Here is a 22,254-nt window from a genome sequence, read left to right on the forward strand (position 1 = left end):
CATGGCATGGTGCTGAATGGACAGCGCCTCGGTACAACGCGTAGGCATAGTGGAGCACCATGGCATGGTGCTGAATGGACAGCGCCTCGGTACAACACGTAGGCATAGTGGAGCACCATGGCATGGTGCTGAATGGACAGCGCCTCGGTACAACGCGTAGGCATAGTGGAGCACCATGGCAAGGTGCTGAATGGACAGCGCCTCTGTCTAGTAGCCAGCTAGAATTATTCCGCTTGTGGGCATTTAGACATTTTTTGGGCACAGTTAGGAAGCCTACAACGCTTATATGAAGCTCATAACTGGCACTCAGATCTTTAGAAATGGAAGGATCAATTCTGTGCCATTTAAGATTAGGGAGAACAAATGTTTTTTTCATGAACATGGCCTTATTTCCATTACAGAATATTGTATGACTGTCATTCATATTCCTTTCACCCAGCTCAATGTTACATCGATAGGTTTAAGCTATTATTGACTTTTCCCTATACCCACCATGAGGTTGCTACAACCTAGCCTACAAATGAAAGTTTACAACGTAGGTGCACAGGTCGAGAGAAAAATGTTGTAATCAAGCTGACAAACAGTGACACATTCAATACCGCCATTCCAGATATTGACAGGTTTAGGCTACTACATGACATTCAAATTGTCCTTATACCCATCATGATGAATAGCCTATGAATGAAAGTTTACAACATAAGTGCACAGGTCGAAATAAAAAAAATGTGTAATCAAGGTGACAGACATTGACGCATTCAATACCACCTTGCACACTCTTGCCTGCATTTAGCTGATCTAGGGTGGAATCATTAGTCCAAACAGTTGCAAACAAGAGTTTCTATTGGACAAATTCAGGTATGTTTGTCCCAGTTTAGTTTGCAACCGTTTAAGAAACGTTTTAACAGAATCAGCTGAATAAATACACCCCCAAACACAGTTAACTTACACAGCAACCACATACAAACGGCATGATCTCTTTGCTCGTTGTATAATTCCTTCTCACATCTATGCGCTATTCTGTGACCAGGCGAAAAAAACCTTTCCAAGCCAAACCTTCATATCACAACTGCTACATACAGCCTACATAGTTGTCACCATATTAGCTAACATCATAGTGAACATAGCTACTAGAACTAACGCGTTAGTAAACCCACTACAATCATGCAGTAGTGTACAGCAAGCAGTTTAGCATTTACACCGACGGGCCTCGGTGACAACAAATTAATAAAACCGAAAGCTAAAAAATACAATGAAATATAGCTCGCCCTCACTCCCTCTCTTGCTTCTCCTTCATTTAAGAAATTCATTTGCTCAAAACTGTTCAACTATTGTCTTTCTCTCTGAGTTAACTAATCACCAGATTTTATGCACTGCAGTGCTAGCTAGCTGTAGCTTATGTTTTCAGTACTAGACTCATTGTCTGATCCTTTGATTGGGTGGACAAGATGTCAGTTAATGCTGCAAGAGCTCTGATAGGCTGGAGGCTGGAGGATGTCCTCCGGAAGTTGTCATAATTCCGGTGTTAGTCTACGAAAGGGGGTGAGAACCATAAGCCTCCTAGGTTTTGTATTGAAGTCAATGTACCCAGACGAGGACGGAAACTAGCTGTCCTCCGGCTACAACATGGTGCCGCTGAGGCTACTGCAGACCTTCATTGCAAAACAGTGTGTTTTAATCAGTTATTTGGTGATGTGAATATATCTAGTATAGTTTGATCTAAAAAGGATAACTTTAACGTTTCACTATTTTTATGAAATTCATTGAGGAGAACGGTCCTCCCCTTCCTCTGAGGGACCTCCACTGGATCAATTGTAAATTGGCACTCCACATGAAAAAGGTTGCCGACCCCCTGTTATAGGCTATTTAAAGCCACCTTTGTTGAATGGCGCATACAGTGTATTATGACAGTGTCATCGTCTCGTGCCCTTCCCACCACCCTTGTCTTGTTGCGATGCATTCAGAGATGTTCCTCATAATGTGTGTGCCCAGCTCATTTTCGCATTCGCCTTTCGGCATTATTCACCAGGGAAGGGAAAAATTGGGTGAATATTGAAGCATTGTATCAACAAGGCGGCTCTGAGAATATTGAAACATCGCATTAAAGAACAAGGCGGCTCGGAGACTATTGAACCATTTTGTATCAACAAGGAGGCTCCGAGAATATTGATATTGCAACATAGTAGCCAACCACAAGGTGGCTCGTGCAAATGTTTCCCTGAGGAAGCTCGTCTCTGTCGGATTATTGTGTTGCCTACGCAGCAGTTGCACCATTTGGGTGCTCGTTAAATAAAAATAAAAACAGCCCTTTATCCACACTATAGCTAAATAACTTAGCAATATTTAATGATGTTTGGCCAGCAAGATTGACCTGTTAGAATATTACAGCAGAGGCAGGTAGGCTACGGGTAGGGATGCAAGCAGAGAATGATGAAGTAGACCTACAGCAAGAAGCTAAACAAAGTTAGCCCAACTAAGTAATCATTCATTATTTGCATTATCTCAATTATTATTCTGTCACTGCATTAAAATGCACATTTGCTATAGCCTACAATTGTTATTGGCTTTGAAGCCAAAAACAGGACATGTAAATAGCAAGTTGTTCAGTTGTGTTTATTTTCATACCAATAAGCCTACATGAAACCAAAATTGCACTGGCATACTGGGTGAATTAATGAAAATAACAATAAGACATTCACAACCTATACTTTAATAGCAATAAAACAGCTTTTGGTTTCGAATGGTCAGCAAAAAGGAGGGCTCCCCACCTCCCAATTCCGATTCAATTAACCCCTGGCTATCAGATTACAACAAGGCTTGTTGCCTACTTTAATTTTGGGGCCGGATCATTACACCCCTGGTCGCAGCCTCAGACAATCTACTGGCTGAGAACTGGGAAATCTGAAAGTCAAGAGTTAACTATATTTATAGCCTCATAAAGTACTGAAATATATGGAGTGGGGGGGTTAATGTGGGGCTATTATTCTGGGCCTGAGTCCCTCCGATAGAGAGAAAGAAAAAACGGGGGGGGGGGGGGGGGGTGAGTGAGTGAGTGAGTGAGAGAGAGAACGAGATGGACAGAGAAAAAGTGATAGACAGAGACAAAAAAAGAGGAACAGAGAAATAAAGAAAGATTGAGAGATAGAGAGATACCACACCATGCTGCAGTGGAACAAAACCAGTAGTGAAAGCACAGCAGGGACAATTCTGGTAGCAGAACCAGAGTTGGAATGGAAGGACATTAAATTTCTGTTATTCAAATTAGAGCTCTTGATTTCCTTTCACTGCTACAAACTTGGGTACGACATCTAAAAAAAAATTGAATAAGAAAGAATAGAGGGGCAAACAGGGGCAATAGGCAGAACGTCTGAGAGTGCGTGCGATAAATTGCTGATGTGCAAACTCCCAAACCACACTCTGTTCAGTAGTAGGACTCATAGAAACATAAATTGCAGCCACGCAACCACAGAAGCTTATAAACCCACATCAGTGAAAATAAAAAACACAGAAATCTAGCATAGCACAGCCAAGAACAGTGACAAAGTGTTTGAGGATGAATCACACCGAAAAGAAGAACCAATCCCACCATATCCATATAACCCAGGTACTGACCGAAGACATGGTAGCCCAGCACACAGGTGTAGGTGGCCCAGTCAATGTCCTTACACTCAGAGCGGTTACGGATGTACTTGCAGCCATTTGGAATGTCCCCTGCAAAGAGGATAGAACCAAGTCAGGGAATAGTTTAAGGGGATACTGCACAATACAAGTGTAATGCAAAAAGTATGACTTTCATGAGCTGTACTGTACGTTGGTTAAGCCCGATTATTTAAAAAAGTTTATAAAAAGAAAAAGGATAAATATTCCTTCATGGATCAGTATCATAGCATGAGGTTCCATCAATGACGCTGTAGTCTCACTTAAGCATGACAATCATTCGAAGGTGTGTCTACTCACAGTAGAGGATCTCGTAGTCTCCTGAGTTGGACATGATGAACTTGTTGTCGGGGGACCAGTCAAGATGTGTGATGTAGCTGGAATGTCCCTGTTAACCACAGAGTGAGAAAGTTTGATAAATGATTTAGAGAGCCGAAACAGTTAAATAGCCTATTTTTTGAGTTGTTGTATTTTACCCCCCTTTTTCGCCCCAATTTCGTGATATCCAATTGCGACCCAATTTCAAACTTGTCTCATCACTGCAACTCCCCAACGGGCTCGGGAGAGGCGAAGGTCGAGTCACGCGTCCTCCAAAACATGACCCGCCTAACCGCGCTCCTTAACACCTGCCCGCTTAACCTGGAAGCCAGCCGCACCAATGTGTCGGAGGAAACACCGTTCAACTGACGACCGAAGTCAGCCTGCAGGCGCCCAGCCCGCCACAAGGAGTCACTAGAGCACAATGAGTCAAGTAAAGCCCCCCCCCCGGCCAAACCCTCCCCTAACCTGGACGAAGCAGGCCAATTATGCGCCGACCCCGTCACGGCCAGTTGTGACACAGCCTGGGATCGAACCCAGGTCTGTAGTGACGCCTCAAGCACTGCAATGTAGTGTAGTGCCCTAGTTAATGGTATTTTAATGGAGCTAGGGACATATACAGCATGTATAGTACAGCTAACTTAGTTTTGCACATCATTTCATGTGAGATTTTGGCCTTTATAAAAGTTCACTCTCTAGGGAGCGAACTCCAGTCTTCCACCTCAGCCCATAGGACGAGCCAATTTGTGTGTGTGTGTGTGTGTGTGTGTGTGTGTGTGTGTGTGTGTGTGTGTGTGTGTGTGTGTGTGTGTGTGTGTCCATGTCGGTCTGTCCTCCCCCTCACTCAGGGTCAGGGAGGGAATCTCTGTTAGCCCATCTTGGCACTTGGTTTGATTTCCTTCAAGTCTGCAGGCTTCCCTCCAACACAAAGACCCATACACACATGCAATCATACACATACATGCAAACACGCACACTTTTACACACAGGAATGTCACTGACATCCTGCCAAGCTAGAAACTCCACAGCTGCTGACCTCACTTTCTCACACAAACATATACAAATCTGAATTCCATACTGAACGCACACACAAAGTTGATGTATTTCTCTGTTTATGCATTTCCCTATTTATACGCAGAACCCTGCAGTTATTTATTTGAAAAACAGGTCATACATATTTACGTGTCACTAAAAATCCCCATAAACAGTTATACACAGAAAGTACAAAACATTAGGACCAGGTGAATCCAGGTGCAAGCTATGATCCCTTATTGATGTCACTTGTTAAATCCACTTCATATCAGTGTAGATGAAGAGAAGGAGACAAGTTAAAGAAGGATTTTTAAGCCTTCAGACAATTGAGACATGGATTGTGTTTGTGTGCCATTCAGAGGGTGAATGGGCAAGACAAAATATTTAAGTGCCTTTGAACGGGGTATGGTAGTAGGTGCCGGGCGCACCGGGTTTGTGTCAAGAACTGCAACGCTGCTGGGGTTTTCCACGCTAAACAGCTTCCCGTGTGTATCAGAATGGTCCACCACCCATAGGACATTCAGCCAACTTGACACAACTGTGAGAAGCACTGGACCTGACTAATTGAGGCTGTTCTGAAGGCAAAAATATTAGGAAGGTGGTCTTAATGTTTTGTACACTCAGTTTATATCAGTGTGTCTCGCTGCTTTACAGTGGAGCTGTGCTCACAGACAGGGGCCCAGTCATCTGCCAACACCTATAAAACCTCAAACCAACCTTCCCACAATGTCTTTCTTCCCTCTGGAGCCCTGGGTCTTTTTACATTACCAACACGTCAAATGAGAACCTTGCTTTAATACGCTCTCATGCAACCCCAAGTTTATTTTTCAGCAATCTAAAACGTGACAGCTATGCACTTAGTCTGTGATCTGGTATTAAAAAACCCACACAAAGCACTATACCATACGCACTGCTGTGGCTGCAAGGCTATGTACGGTAGGTTGCCTGGGGGTTTAACCTTGGACCAAGACCATAGTGGTCAAGCAGCAGAAGCAATGACCGTGACCACAACCTGAGCAGCAAGGTCCTGACCATTGGCATCCATCACACAGATGGCCATTTGCCCACAGGGATGGAGGGAAGAGAGACAGAAAACGGGTGCGATGTATGAAAAGAGACTACATGAATGAGAGGGACATGAAAGAGCGGATACTTAAGTATATTTAAAACCAAATACTTTGACTTTTACTCAAGTAGTATTTTACTGGGTGACTTTCACTTTTACTTGAGAAATTTTCTATTAACCTATCTTTACTTTTACTCAAGTATGACAATTGAGTACTTATTCCACCACTGCAATTGAGTGCAGGAAATGCAGAAATGATAAAAGTGCTGAAATTTGTTTAGGTTGAAGTTGAATTGAACAGTATTCAAAAACGAAAAATACCATCAAACAGTCCAATTTAAAAACAAATACTGTGATATAATATGTTGGCCTTATCGCCCAGCCCTGGCGTAGACCTAATGGGATCACAACCTAGTCTACTGGTCATGCTTTTTATACCGTCACCTCAACCCTACTGGATTTAAACCCATCACTATACGTATATACAGATAACTGCCAAAATAAAGGAAACACCAACATAATGAGTCTAAATAGGATGTTGGGCCAACGAGCCGCCAGAACAGCTTCAATGTACCTTGGCATAGATTCTACAAGTGTCTGGAACTCTATTGGAGGGATGAGACACCATTCTCCATGAGAAATTCTATAATTGTGTGTTTTGTTGATGGTGGTGGAAAACACTGTATCAGGCGCCACTACAGAATCTCCCATAAGTGTTTAATTGGGTTGAGATCTGGTGACTGAGACGGCCATGGCATATGGTTTACATCATTTTCATGCTCATCATACCACTCAGTGAACACTCGTGCCCTGTGGATGGGGGGCAGGGATTGTCGACATATGGGGGCATTGCCATGGTAGCTAAAATAATGGCATGCCCAGCATTTTTATATATGACCCTAAGCATGATAGGATGTTAATTGCTTAATTAACTCAGGGAACACACTTGTGTGGAAGGACCTGCGTTCAATATACTTTGTATCCCTCATTTACTCAGGTGTTTCCATTATTTTGGCAGTTCTCTCTCTCTCTCTCTTCTGTGATTACCATACAGTGAAAGCACTGATCCTATCCATCTCTCCAGCTGCAGGGAGATGTCACTCCCTGGGCCCCCCACACACACACACACACACACACACACACACACACACACACACACACACACACACACAGATGTACTCACAATGCACTTCCCGTATCTGGTGTACTTGCGCCCTTTGTCCGACACAGTGTAGAGGTAAATGAAGTTGTCATGTGATCCCACTGCCAGCAGGGTGCCATCTGAAGGATGGAACAGGATTGTGGGTAAATTATCCACCATGTTTTATTATCCTCCCTAACCGTTTATTGGCTTAACAATTCTCCCATCAAATCCAAGTCTACGGTTAGGATAGGGTGGAAGACCAGCTCCACCCACCTACGGAGAAGCGTATGACTGACAGCTGCTCATTGCCGTCTGTGTGAATGGCCACCAGGTCTCTGGTCTCCGCATCCAGAGCGTACCACCTGGGACACGGGGGGAGGGAGAGAACGTCACCGAGAATTTAGCAGAATGGACTATTCCCATACAGGCGTAAGCGATAAGAGATGGGATTAATAGCCGCTGCTGTGCTTCAGAGTTAGAGATAGGGTTAAGCTGAACTTACTTTCCTGAGTGAGTACCGATGGCCACAACAGCACCACTAGGGTGGAAGTCTGCACAGTGACCATGCTCCTGAAAGAAAGAAACAGCAAGAGGGAAGGGAGAAATGCAATTCAAAACATACAAGTAATTTTGTGTGAGGCCTGAATCCTAACTTGAGATGTGTTCGCATGCCTTGATCTCAACGGAAAACTTGCAGCAACATTTCAGTTACGTCTGTGAATAAAAATTCTAGAAAGGGCAGTGAATGAGCGTGTATTCTTAATCTGCAGTATAGAACAGTTCTGAAAGGGAGGTATTAGTTCTTACATCCAGCAGCCTGGTCCATTCCAAGCAGTGGTCCACAGAGTTCCACAGGCACACTTGCCTGTCCTGGGCACAGGTGAGGAACAGGTCCTTGAAGGGGTGAGAGGCCAGCCCCCACAGCTCGTCTGTATGACCCTAGGGGCGATAGGTCAGAGGTTGGAAAATAATGCGGATGTGTGGTCACTTTGTCCAACGTGACTACACACTTGAGTAGTTAACACGACTTGCAGAGGAGTTAACACGTATTCTGTATGTCGCACATGTTACTGTATGTGAGAATCCTAATCCACAGTATCACGTTCCAACCAACTAAGCCATTGGAAACACACCACCACTAACGCGGTAATGTCCTCCTTCACACGGGAGTAGTGTGCCTCAAAGAGGGGGCAGACGAGGCCGGGCTCAGTTGGGTGCCCTCTAAAGAGGGGATAAATATCTCTGCCAGCCTGTTTATACAGAGTTCAAATCACTGGAAAATGTATGCCGAGTTTCCATCGCTCTGCTCTTCCTCACGGAGAAGAAACGATTGGGAAAACAGCTAGTGAGGGGGCCGACACCCCGGCATCCCTACAACAGAGCTGCCATAGCAGGGCCCTGCAGTCCTCAATTGGCTTTAGTTCTAACACCCTGGACGTCTTACACACCCGGAATATGTAGTGCTGGCAGTCAGCTAGTCAGCAGTGAGAGAGAGAGAGAGAGAGAGAGAGAAATAGAAAGAGAGAAATAGAAACTTCTCTCACCTGAACTTCCACCTGGAAGCCGTCATTAAACGTCCCCCTCAGGACGAAGTTACGCGAAGTGCCCACCAAAAGCTGCTCGCCCTTGCCCTCAGCCACAGCACGAATGGTTCCATATTGATCCGGGACCTGCAGCGGCAACAGATACAATGAGATGTACGTTCGTTCACATTCATCATACTGAACGTGTGACATATGTATGTTCATGTGTTCGCGCATAAACCACGGCGCATTGGTGTGGAATGTGTCTGTGTTGTATTCTGTATGGCTGAGACCTCTATGTCCCTCTCTGGGTTGAGGTCGTGGTCCCACAGGATGATCTTGTGGTCCTTGCCCCCTCCGGTCAGCAGGGTTCCGTTCCTCATCTGACACAGAGTGAAAACACTGCCATCATGGGCCTTGATCTGACGACTGATCTGGTACGCACCTACGTGGGGGGGGACAGACAGACAGAAAGGGAGAAGTAAAATTGCCCAGAAGGAAAGAGGGAGAGGAATGAGAGAGGCTTGTAAAACAGCTCACAGCAGAGATTTCTGGGAATTGGATACCACAAATACTTGACATTCATTAATGTGGTTTATACACCACACCGCAGGCCAGCTCTTGTTGTTTTCTCAGGGGAGCATTTGAGGGAGGAAGTGAATGAGAGGGTGCGTGTGCGCGTGCGCGGGTAAGAAGATAGCTGTGGAAGGCGTGTTCGAATGAGTGCGAGCATGCACGTCCGTGCGCGCGCGCGGTCTAGGTTTGATGTGTCTGCCTTCGCCACATTCTGGTGATCACTCCTCCTGTTACAATACATTCTCTGCTGATAACACAGACAGATACACAGCGAGGCAGGCCCATTCCTCAAGGCTAGTTTCACTGAACCTGAGGCAGTGGAATTCTCAATGGGGGTAACATTGAGTGGCAGAGGGAGGGTGTGTGAAGAATTCATGTGCATCAGATAGCGTTTCTGTCGGGTTTCTGTGTCGCTTCTGCTCCCCCACATTGGCATGACCATCCCTGCAGAGCTCAGACAGATGTGGACCCACACGGGCACTCAAGCGTTCCCAAACGCAACCTCAAGCATGTGCGCACACACACACACACACACACACACACACACATACTGTACACGCATCACAGGGGCCTGCTGAGGGGAGAACGGCTCATAATAATGGCCGGAACAGAGCAAATGGAAAAGGATCAAACACCTGGAAACCATGTGTTTGGTGTATTTGATACCATTCCACTGATTCCGCTCCAGCCGTTACCACGAGCCCGTCCTCCCCGATTAAAGGTGACCGTCTAACCACCGGGACGCGCAGGTAAGCAAAAAGAGATGAACAGTTTTTATCCACGGCGCCTGGCCCTAGCCCTGCTCATCCAGTTCCTCTGTACGCCACAACCAAAACTATTACTGCTCAAACCCCCAACACCCTCCGTCCCGCCAACACTCACACCCACTCTGTCTCTCCTTCAAAGGCTGTTTTCTTTTCGTCAGTCTCAAAACCACCTCTTACAGTTGCTCTCCTCTGTGGCTGAGACTCACTGGGAAGGTTAACTTCTTGTGTTACTCATGTGGGCATGTATGATAAATGGTCAGACGGTTTTTACCAAAGTGACTAAAGTTTTAAACAAATATTCAGTAGGCTTTACATGGCTTGCGAGGGAATCAAAACCCGCAATCCTGGTGTTGCAAAGCACCATGCCCCAGCCAACCGTGCCATCAGTACTGTAGCACTATACGGCCGGGTGTAGGGACTGCCTGCGAGGTTTAAAGTACAGTGTGAGGTATATGAGGTATTATGTGATAGTGTACCTTTGGGGCCTTTCCCTGGGGCCGGCTCCACTGTGCTCCGGCTCCATATCAACATGACGCCTCCAGAGTCTCCAGTCAGGATGTCCCCGTTGTTGAGGAAGGCCAGACACTGAACAAACTTGGGCTTCTCGTATTTCTGAAACGGGACAGGGAGAGACGGGAGAATGAAATGTCTGTTTAATAATTGTTGTCTGTGTGTTTAGGGCAGACTAGAGAAAGAGACTGTATTCATGTATGGGTAAAGGTATACATTACATTCTAGCATCACGTTATTTAAGTTTTTCACTGTTGGTGACACGTAGGGGTGTGGCGAGTACTCGGACAAAACAAGTATCATAGCGAATGGAGAATTTTCCGAATACGATATTTTTTGGTTGTAACTATCCGTGTTCTGAAAAACATTCATGGTCAGCTCCCAGCACAATTGTGTACAACTGCAGGCCGCAATTCGGGGTGGTTCTGCATGTGCTCATTCGGGCCCTGAATTGTGGGCTGCCGTTCCACCCTTTTCTCCCAGCACGCATCTCTCTGTCACAGTGTGAAGGGCTGCGCGCTCTAAATAACTAAATTGGCCAGTTCGGCTGTCTGTAAAGAAATGGGCAGGGTGTAGGTTGAACCTGCTGCCAGGATTGGATTATAACAAGCCGGCTCCCCATCCCTCCCCACCCTCCCTCCCACACGGCTCCGTTTTCACTTGTCTCATGGCCCAACTCGCCTTCACTCTACAAACATATTGTGTGAATCAGAATCCGTAATTAGCTAGTCATTGTTGTTCTAGCTATCAATCTAGTTCGTTATATTTTCTGTCGACGTTGCCGAGGCCATATCGTTGATTTTGTCTGTCTACGTGGCGTTGTAGCAGCCTACTTTGTCTGTCCGTCAATATTCCATTGCTGACATCGTTCGTCTCTGTCGTTACGTTGTGAGCGAAGCACATATGTTTGCTTGCTATTATTTTTATTCTCGCCCGGGTATTTTTACAGAGCGACAGATCAGCTTGGCTCAAGCGGATCTTTTTAAGTAAATGAAGTGGTTTTTAAGAACTGAACAAGTGAAAAATGTCCTCACCCCAAAGATGCCCTGCTTGCGTGCCAGCGAGGTGCCAGCCCAGGTCCAGAAGAAGATGTGTGACTTGCCACAAGTTACTATGGTGTTGGCATCAGTAGGGTGAAACTCCACCGCAAGCACCACCTCATTTGTAGACTGGAGGAGGTGAAAACAGTCCAACATTTTTTTTTTCTTCCAGAACCAAATCATCAAATCCTTTACGTATTTTAGGCAGAATTGCACAGCATAAAAAAACACCCCAGGTTTCCCTGACCTTGATTTCAGCAATTTTGGATTTCTTCTGCCAGTCCCAGACAGTCAACATGTGGTCGTTACAATCATCAATCACCGCCAGGTGTGTACCGGAGTCCTGTAGGAGAAAGACAGGGCATGTCATGTCAGTAAAGCACAGATCCTATTGTCTGCAAGTCAGTTAATATGGCATAACATAATAATATAATTCCAGGTTAGGCCTGCCAATTCACAGCTACATACTATATGTTGGTGAGAGGGCACGGAAATCTAAAGATGAATCCATATGTTGCAAAATGGCCATGTATGCAGGCAGGACTAAACAATACTCTAAGTGGTCAGCCATTGAGTAGATTTGGCATAATGACATCAACAACAGCATAAGATAACCTTCATTCAAGCTTTACCATTATTTGATAGGGAAAATCCACTGCTTAGTTAGACCTTTGATCCCGTAAGGGGATAATGAATCACTTAGAATGCGTGCGTGTGTGGGAGCGTGATTGTGTTTGTTTGGATGGAAAATGGGTCACGGTGTGTTTTGTCGGGTTTGCGTCTGAAGGGAGCCAGACATTAAAAAGCTGTGTTCTGGAATGTGCTAACTGTGGACAGAGAGAGAATAGGAACCTTAAACTAGTACTGATTAGAGAACCTATGATGTATTCAAGACCGCAATAACACCAGTCTGACCCACTAGCCTGATCATGAAAGGGCTCAGTCCAGAAACACACAGCACCTATAACTTTCGGAATTCCAATCACTGAGCAGCAGCAGCTGAAAAATGAGCTCCTACAAATATTGAAATTTACATGGTTTTTAGAGTGAAATACATCGGAAAAAAATCAAAAGAAAACTGCAAGACTGAATAGGAGAAAAAACAAGCAACAAACAAAGAAGATAGGCTTTTGAAAAAAGTTACTATTTTTCATAAAATTGTAGTTATCTTAGCTAGCTGAATTGTTTACCAGTTGCTAAGCAGTTGCTAGGGACTCTTTTGGAAGAAGCTAGCTAGCTAACGAAGAACAACAAAGAATATCTAGTTAACAGAAGAAAAGAAAGAGAAAATCAGGACAGAAGAAAAAGGATATCAAAGTGAAACAGTTCTCTAAAGACAAGAGACAATAATACAAGAAACAACACTTCTGTAGCTTGTCAACTATGTGTCTGTCTATCCCTGTTCTCTCCCCTCTGCACAGGCCATACAAACGCTTCACACCGCGTGGCCGCTGCCACTCTAACCTGGTGGTCCCAGCGCGCACGACCCACGTGGAGTTCCAGGTCTCCGGCAGCCTCTGGAACTGCCGGTCTGCGGCCAACAAGGCTGAGTTCATCTCAGCCTATGCTACCCTCCAGTCCCTAGACTTCCTGGCGCTGACGGAAACATGGATTACCACAGATAACACTGCTACTCCTACTGCTCTCTCCTCGTCTGCCCACGTGTTCTCGCATACCCCTAGAGCATCGAGCCAGCGGGGTGGTGGCACTGGAATCCTCATCTCTCCCAAGTGGACATTCTCTCTTTCTCCCCTGACCCATCTGTCTATCTCCTCATTTGAATTCCATGCTGTCACAGTTACCAGCCCTTTCAAGCTTAACATCCTTATCATTTATCGCCCTCCAGGTTCCCTTGGAGAGTTCATCAATGAGCTTGACGCCTTGATAAGTTCCTTTCCTGAGGATGGCTCACCTCTCACAGTTCTGGGTGACTTTAACCTCCCCACGTCTACCTTTGACTCATTCCTCTCTGCCTCCTCCTTTCCACTCCTCTCCTCTCCTCTTTTGACCTCACCCTCTCACATTCCCCCCCTACTCACAAGGCAGGCAATACGCTTGACCTCATCTTTACTAGATGCTGTTCTTCCACTAATCTCATTGCAACTCCCCTCCAAATCTCCGACCACTACCTTGTATCCTTTTCCCTCTCGCTCTCATCCAACACTTCTCACTCTGCCCCTACTCGGATGGTATTGCGCCGTCCCAACCTTCGCTCTCTCTCTCCCGCTACTCTCTCCTCTTCCATCCTATCATCTCTTCCCTCTGCTCAAACCTTCTCCAACCTATCTCCTGATTCTGCCTCCTCAACCCTCCTCTCCTCCCTTTCTGCATCCTTTGATTTCCTCTGTCCCCTATCCTCCCGGCCGGCTCGGTCCTCCCCTCCTGCTCCATGGCTCGACGACTCACTGCGAGCTCACAGAACAGGGCTCCGGGCAGCCGAGTGGAAATGGAGGAAAACTCGCCTCCCTGCGGACCTGGCATCCTTTCACTCCCTCCTCTCTACATTCTCCTCTTCTGTCTCTGCTGCTAAAGCCACTTTCTACCACTCTAAATTCCAAGCATCTGCCTCTAACCCTAGGAAGCTCTTTGCTACCTTCTCCTCCCTCCTGAATCCTCCTCCCTCTCTGCGGATGACTTCGTCAACCATTTTGAAAAGAAGGTTGACGATATCCGATCCTCGTTTGCTAAGTCAAACGACATTGCTGGTCTTGTTCACACTCCCCTCCCTGTGCTTTGACCTCTTTCTCCCCTCTCTCTCGAGATGAAATCTCGCGTCTTGTGACGGCCGGCCGCCCAACAACCTGCCCACTTGACCCTATCCCCTCCTCTCTTCTCCAGACCATTTCCGGAGACCTTCTCCCCTACCTCACCTCGCTCATCAACTCATCCTTGACCACTGGCTACGTCCCTTCCGTCTTCAAGAGAGCGAGAGTTGCACCCCTTCTGAAAAAACCTACACTCAATCCCTCCCATGTCAACAACTACAGACCAGTATCCCTTCTTTCTTTTCTCTCCAAAACTCTTGAACGTGCCGTCCTTGGCCAGCTCTCCTGCTATCTCTCTCAGAATCACCTTCTTGATCCTAATCAGTCAGGTTTCAAGACTGGGCATTCAACTGAGACTGCTCTTCTCTGTGTCACGGAGGCTCTCCGCACTGCTAAAGCTAACTCTCTCTCCTCTGCTCTCATCCTTCTAGACCTATCTGCTGCCTTTGATACTGTGAACCATCAGATCCTCCTCGCCACCCTCTCCGAGTTGGGCATCTCCGGCGCGGCCCAGGCTTGGATTGCGTCCTACCTGACAGGTCGCTCCTACCAGGTGGCATGGCGAGAATCTGTCTCCGCACCACGCGCTCTCACCACTGGTGTCCCCCAGGGCTCTGTTCTAGGCCCTCTCCTATTCTCGCTATACACCAAGTCACTTGGCTCTCTCATATCCTCACATGGTCTCTCCTATCATTGCTATGCAGACGACACACAATTCATCTTCTCCTTTCCCCCTTCTGATAACCAGGCGGCGAATCGCATCTCTGCATGTCTGGCAGACATATCAGTGTCGATGACGGATCACCACCTCAAGCTGAACCTCGGCAAGACGGAGCTGCTCTTCCTCCCGGGGAAGGACTGCCCGTTCCATGATCTCGCCATCACGGTTGACAACTCCCTTGTGTCCTCCTCCCAGAGTGCTAAGAACCTTGGCGTGATCCTGGACAACACCCTGTCGTTCTCCACTAACATCAAGGCGGTGACCCGATCCTGTAGGTTCATGCTCTACAACATTCGCAGAGTACGACCCTGCCTCACACAGGAAGCGGCGCAGGTCCTAATCCAGGCACTTGTCATCTCCCGTCTGGATTACTGCAACTCGCTGTTGGCTGGGCTCCCTGCCTGTGCCATTAAACCCCTACAACTCATCCAGAACGCCGCAGCCCGTCTGGTGTTCAACCTTCCCAAGTTCTCTCACGTCACCCCGCTCCTCCGCTCTCTCCACTGGCTTCCAGTTGAAGCTCGCATCCGCTACAAGACCATGGTGATTGCCTACGGAGCTGTGAGGGGAACGGCACCTCCATACCTTCAGGCTCTGATCAGGCCCTACACCCAAACAAGGGCACTGCGTTCATCCACCTCTGGCCTGCTGGCCCCCCTACCTCTGAGGAAGCACGGTTCCCGCTCAGCCCAGTCCAAACTGTTCGCTGCTCTGGCACCCCAATGGTGGAACAAGCTCCCTCACGACGCCAGGACAGCGGAGTCAATCACCACCTTCCGGAGACACCTGAAACCCCACCTCTTTAAGGAATACCTGGGATAGGATAAAGTAATCCTTCTAACCCCCCCCCCCCCCTTAAAAGATTTAGATGCACTATTGTAAAGTGGTTGTTCCACTGGATATCATAAGGTGAATGCACCAATTTGTAAGTCGCTCTGGATAAGAGCGTCTGCTAAATGACTTAAATGTAAATGTAAATGTAACTGAGTAGAACCTCTAATCTAGATCCACTGGCTGTGATGTGAGTGTGTGATCTATCAGATTCGTGTGATATGTACCCTTCCCAGCCAGAATGGGGTTTCATTTAACGTACTACACCAGTTCCCACAATTCTCATAATGACTAACACTTCCTGGATTATACCATTAGAGTTGCTACGGGTACCCACCGCTTTGGAGAAGGCCAGGGAGCCCACCCCTCTCTCAAAGGTGCCCAGGCCGATGACCTGCAGGGTGGACAGGCTCACCGAGTCCCACACCCTCACGTGGGGCTGCAGCGGCTAAAGAGGGAGAAGAGGGGGCACACATGACTTAACAAGCCATCACTGTAACCAAACTCAGACACTACGGCTGCATTTACAGTATACTTTTTCACAGCATCCTTTCCCTTGTTTCCTTCCCTTCACAATCACTGGTAGATGTGGAGGAGAAGAGAACACAAACATCATATTTGTAGATAAAAGGACTGGACAGATTTCCACCCAATTGCTTTTCATCTATCAGATCCTCTAAGATCAGTGGTCATGAAGGAATGTGGGAAGGAGGTGAGGAAAGGAAGCCATTTTAAAAACTTGAGAAAGCCTTTAACAAGTAGTCATTGAGTGAGTTGTGCAGGATCAGGCTGGCTGACAGGTAGGATACTCTTCTACAGAGTCGTTCCAGGAAGGTTAGAGCCAGTTTGGCATGTTTAGACCCAGAGAGCTTAAATATAATTAGTTGCATGATCGCACTGATTATTGGTATGGTTGAGTAAATATGGAGCACCTGGGTCTGGGTCTGCCTGTCAAAGACGTGAGTGAGCCTGATTGTGCAACGCGAGCAGGAATACGATAACCGTACACAAGAAGAGATCTAGTGCAAACAAGGATTATGCTGTTAAACATAACCACAGGCGTCTCTCCGTATTCAGCGGGCTGGAATAAGACTACTAAACTCACTTGGAAAAACCCATGGCGTTACATAGGTGACATTGGAGCCCTGCGACTTGCCCATTGTGTGTGTGTGTGTGTGTGTGTGTGTGTGTGTGTGTGTGTGTGTGTGTGTGTGTGTGTGTGTGTGTGTGTGTGTGTGTATGAATGATAGGAAAGAAAACCGCATCTGTGCTCCTAAATCCGGATGAACAAACATGAAATGTACATGAACAAAGAAATATCACACATCCGAACATATCATTAAAGGATTTAGCTAGAAGGAAGTCAGGGGTTTAGTAATGGGTGAGGTGGTGGGAGTGTGACTTACCCGGCCGTCCTTGTCCACTCCCGCAATCTGTCCCGTGGCAATGCGGATCTTATCGGGGTGAATGGCAAGGCTAGTGAGTTAAACAGAGAGCGAGACAGAGCGAGCGAGAGAGAGAGCAAGAGAAAATCATGGACAGATAGAAATGAGAGACAAAACATGAAGAGATTGTCAAACCAATAACATTTTTTTTTTTTTTTTTTTAAATGTCTGAAACTACCTCCCTATTAAAAACCCCTACAGTCAGAAACAATCTGTCGTAATGAGAGGAGTATGTCAGGTGTAAAATTAAGTTGAGAGGGAGCTGCTAGTCTGAGCTGACCCGTTGGCCTGTCTGGCCCACAGCCTGATGGGAGGAAGTGAGGCTTTTCGTTTCAAACAAAGACAGCTCTGTGTCAGGGTTCTGCCATCACAAGGACTAATTTGTCTCTTCCACTTCTCTACCACCCGGACAGAAGACATTTATATCTCATTTGCATATCTTTATCTTAAGAGGCCTCGGAGAGGATGGAACCTGGAGACAGTTAAGCTGAACCATTGTGTCTGCGACAACTATTTGCTTAATCCACATTAAAAAGGTTTTGTAATGAAGTGTTTTGTACATTATTCAGACCCTGGGGGACACATTGTTGTATCATCTGAATCTAGTGTATCTACTGTATGCAGAATACACAGCCCATGACGCTGTGTAAGCTACTGTAGGAATTCATTACCTGATACTACACAACCAAGGCTGACCAATACTCCCAGGCTGACAAAAAACATAACTGGAGAACAGGATACCAGCTCACCATTTGACACAGTCAGTGTGGCCAAGGTAGTGGCGCTGTGTTCTCTCCTCGTAGTTGAAGAGCACGACCACGGAGGCTATGAAGTATACACTCTCCCCTGTAGGGAGAAGGTACACGTTGGCTCTGCAGTCTCTCCCCCTGTAGCCATACCTGACATAAGGACTCAAGGAACCACAACACTACTCTCCTTTCCATCATCTGCCACGTAAAAAACAACTGGACAGGTGAAAGTGAAGACCTATAAGGCCTCCACCTTTTTGCTTTGACATGTGTCTGAGCCCAGAGACAGACAAGAGAGAGACACCGAGGTCAGGGACAAACGGAGTAAGAGAGTGTTTGGGACCAAGCCCTGCTAAGAAGAAAGGATACACCCACTCAAGTTTGAGTTTCTCCGGAGGCAGCTCTGTGCGCACGTCCTCATAGTTCTCCACGTCGGCGGGGATGAACATAGTGATGGGGCGACCTCGCATGAACATCTTGATGTAGTCTCCCTCTGCGAAGGAGACGGACAAAACATTATTTGAATTTTTTTAGCTAGCTATATCACGATCGCCATTTTGACTTGCTACATAGAGAGGAATTCTGGTAACACCAAACCCATGCTTTTGCAAACACATTTAACATACAGTATTAGCACAGGTATAAGTATAAGCAGGTATAAGTACATTCAAATACTATTTGAAAGTATTCAGGCAGGCTAGAGCAAACACTCAAAGAAGCAGGCCTGAGTAGTGGTGGCTCATGTTTTACCTTAACAGAAAACCCTGTTACGGTAAAGCATTAAAAATGACTGTGGTTCAGACAAATACCTCTTGTTTAATGAAGGTTAATATAGAGTCATGAGTCAGAGAGCGTAAGTGAGAGTGCATGACATGACTTTAGTCCACGAACCTAAAGATAACTGCAGCCTGACTGCTCAACACCCTCCACACCGTCACACACAACCACTTAATGTGACAACACTTTTTCTCTTTTTTTTTACATAAAAACCTACAAAAGCCTTGAAAACCCTAATGAGTTCAGTTAGTGTGCTGCACGTGCTTTCCACTCATCCAGGGATGAGATAGTCCATAGACCGAGATAGATATACAGATAGACGGCGAGTCAGACAGAGAGAAGCGTTGGGAGCCGTGCAGTGGCGCAAAGCAGTGAGTCAGCAACCCCAAACTCAGCTGAAATAAGAAAACGTGATGGGGAGGGATAGAAAAAAGAAAAGATGGGGAAAAGAGAGCAAAAAAGGGGGGGGGGGGGTAGATTTGTGGTAGACAGGGATCAGTGGAATGTGTGTTTCTACTCTCCTAGTGAGAGAGGACGAAAGGGAGATGGTTGGACGGGGGCCAAACTTAACCATTGCTCATGAAATAGAGCAAGGGCTTTCTTCCAGTTTTCCCAGATTGAGGAGGAGCATACAGTAGACTCAAACTGAAGGGCCAGAATTCATCCCAGGACCTATGTAGTTATTACTAGATAGAATGTACTGGTACCACTAAAGGCCAACACACTGCCTTGGACCGCGTAATACGTTTAGCCATTGTCTGCAGTATTCTTCCTAACTAATCCTTTCCCCTACTGCACAGTGCATTTGGAAAGTATTCAGACCCCTTCACTTTTTCCACATTACGTTACAGCCTTATACCTAAAATTTATTAAATCGTTTTTTCCCCCTCAATCTACACACAATACCCCATAATGACAGAGCAAAAACAGGTATTCAGACCCTTTACTCAGTACTTTACATTTACATTTTAGTCATTTAGCAGACGCTCTTATCCAGAGCGACTTACAGTAGTGAATGCATACATTTCTTTTTTTTTTTCTTTTTCGTACTGGTCCCCCGTGGGAATCGAACCCACAACCCTGGCGTTGCAAACACCATGCTCTACCAACTGAGCCACACGGGACCACTCACACACACACACACTTTGTTGAAGCACCTTTGGCAGTGATTACAGCCTCGAGTCTACTTGGGTATGATGCTACAAGCTTGGCAAACCTGTATTTGGGGAGTTTCTCCCATTCTTCACTGCAAATCCTCTCAAGCTCTGTCAGGTTGGGTGGGGAGCGTCACTTCACGGCTATTTTCATGTGTCTCCAGAGATGTTCGATCGGTTTCAAGTCCGGGCTCTGGCTGGGCCACTCAAGGACATTCAGAGACTTGTCCCGAAGCCACTCCTGCGTTGCCTCTACCGTCGCCCCAGTCTGAGGTCCTGAGCCCTCTGGAGCAGGCTTTCATCAATGATCTCTCGGTACTTAGCTCCGCTCATCTTTGCCACTGAAAAACATCCCCACAGAATGATGCTGCCACTACCATGCTTCACCGTAGGGATGGTGCCAGGTTTCCTCCAGACGTGACGCTTTGCATTCAGGCCAAAGAGTTAAATCTTGGTTTCATCAGACCAGAGAATCTTGTTTCTCATGGTGTGAGAGTCCTTTAGGTGCCTTTTGGCAAACTGCAAGCAGACTGTCATGTGCTTTTTACTGAGGAGTGGCTTCCGTCTGGCCACTACCATAAAGGCCTGATTTGTGGAGTGCTGCAAAGATGGTTGTCCTTCTGGAAGGTTCTCCCATCCCCACAGAGGAGCTCTGTTAGAGTGACCATCGGGTTCTTGGTCACCTACCTGACCAAGGCCTTTCTCTCCCGATTGCTCAGTTTGGCCGGGCGGCCAGCTCTAGGAAGAGTTTTGGGGGTTCTAAACTTCTTCCATTTAAGAATGATGGAGGCCACTGTGTTCTTGGGGACCTTCAATACTGCAGAAATATTTTGGTACCCTTCCCCAGATCGGTGCCCCGACACAATCCTGTCTCGGAGCTCTACAGCCAATTCCTCCGACCTCATGGCTTTGTTTTTGCTCTGACATGCACTGTCAACTGTGGGACCTTATATAGACAGGTGTGTGCCTTTCCAAATCATGTCCAATCAAATGAATTTACGACAGGTAGACTCCAATCAAGTTGTAGAAACATCTCAAGGATGATCAATGGAAACAGGATGCACCTGAGCTCAATTTCAAGTCTCATAGCAAAGGGTCTGAATACCTGTGAAAATAAGATAAGAAAAAAATATAAAAACCTGTTTTCAGCTTTGTCATTATGGGGTATTGTGTATAGATTGATGAGGAAAATGTTTCGTTAATCAATTTCAGAATAAGGCTGTAACGTTACATAATGGGAAAAAAGTCAAGGGGTCTGAATACTCTCCGAATGTACTGTATCTGTGGTCAATAAAAGGCTGAATTCGTTGAATTAGCTGAATTCCAGTCCAAAGTGTGTCTGTGGAGGTAAACGAGCGCCCAAGCCAGCAGACTCAAGACCAACCACCTTCCTCACATGACCAGAGGCAGCCTGCCTGAGCCAAGAGCGGGACGCTTTTAACCAGACGACACTCCGCTAAGTGGCAAGGGGCCAGGGAGGGGCAGGGCATACTGGCACAGCGATGCCATTTATTTAGGTCGGGCATCGCCTGATGACAATAAATGGAGGAGGGTGAGAAAGTAGAGGGAGATTGAGAGATTTCTGTATTTGAGGGAGCGAGAGAGCGAAAGAACGCAGAGGGAAATGAGATTCTATCTGTGTTTGACACGATAAAGGGAATGTCAGAGATAGATAGACAAGCCAAAAAGCAGAGAGGGTGGGGCAAGCGCTCGTCCCAAGGCTGGTAGCTCTCCTCGTTATCTGACAACTTACCTGCTTGGCTGTTTTTCTCGCGGGTTGACATTTTGGCTGGTCATGAGACAGAAACAATGTCACTCACACACACACACACACACACACACACACACAATGATAGTACACAGGGGAGAAGAGCTAGAATGATCTGAAGACAGCAACGATGACTAGTTGGGTCTACACAATAGGATGAAGGACTATGTTGAAGGAAAGGAGACATGTTTGGAAGGAACAACAAGACGCTAGGCTTTGAAATTACAGCTCTTCTCTGGCCTAAAAAGGTACTCTCAAACCTACACAGTACAGCACAGCGTTTTCATAAGCCCAACAAGAGCACACTTTAGGTTACATTGTATCATATTGTACAGCTTCATTAATAAACGATCTGGTTGTAAACAGATGTGTCGGTATACCGCAGTACATAGCTCTAGCGGGTTCCAGTACGCG

General features: G+C 46.4%; 1 protein-coding gene across 5 annotated transcripts in view; it reads right to left on the reverse strand.

Moving 5' to 3' along the window:
- LOC106605231 (EMAP like 4) overlaps positions 1-22,254 on the reverse strand; it is a 97,409-nt gene that overhangs the window by 9,904 nt on the left and 65,251 nt on the right. For 4 of the 5 annotated variants that reach the window (XM_045719997.2, XM_045719978.2, XM_014200652.3 and 1 more), the window contains 16 exons: positions 21,826-21,861; positions 18,511-18,634; positions 18,142-18,291; positions 17,354-17,423; positions 16,285-16,395; positions 11,878-11,973; positions 11,625-11,759; positions 10,557-10,692; positions 9,031-9,182; positions 8,759-8,884; positions 8,022-8,153; positions 7,717-7,784; positions 7,488-7,576; positions 7,254-7,351; positions 3,955-4,042; positions 3,610-3,708 (listed from right to left, as the gene is read on the reverse strand). In XM_045719997.2, coding sequence (XP_045575953.2) covers positions 3,610-3,708; positions 3,955-4,042; positions 7,254-7,351; positions 7,488-7,576; positions 7,717-7,784; positions 8,022-8,153; positions 8,759-8,884; positions 9,031-9,182; positions 10,557-10,692; positions 11,625-11,759; positions 11,878-11,973; positions 16,285-16,395; positions 17,354-17,423; positions 18,142-18,291; positions 18,511-18,634; positions 21,826-21,861 — 1,710 coding nt within the window. The remainder of the gene's footprint in view (positions 1-3,609; positions 3,709-3,954; positions 4,043-7,253; positions 7,352-7,487; positions 7,577-7,716; positions 7,785-8,021; positions 8,154-8,758; positions 8,885-9,030; positions 9,183-10,556; positions 10,693-11,624; positions 11,760-11,877; positions 11,974-16,284; positions 16,396-17,353; positions 17,424-18,141; positions 18,292-18,510; positions 18,635-21,825; positions 21,862-22,254) is intronic. The other variant, XM_014200659.3, reaches the window with a different exon arrangement.

Source organism: Salmo salar, chromosome 01 (assembly GCF_965601325.2).
Source record: "Salmo salar chromosome 01, fSalSal1, whole genome shotgun sequence".
NCBI classification, from domain to species: domain Eukaryota; kingdom Metazoa; phylum Chordata; class Actinopteri; order Salmoniformes; family Salmonidae; genus Salmo; species Salmo salar.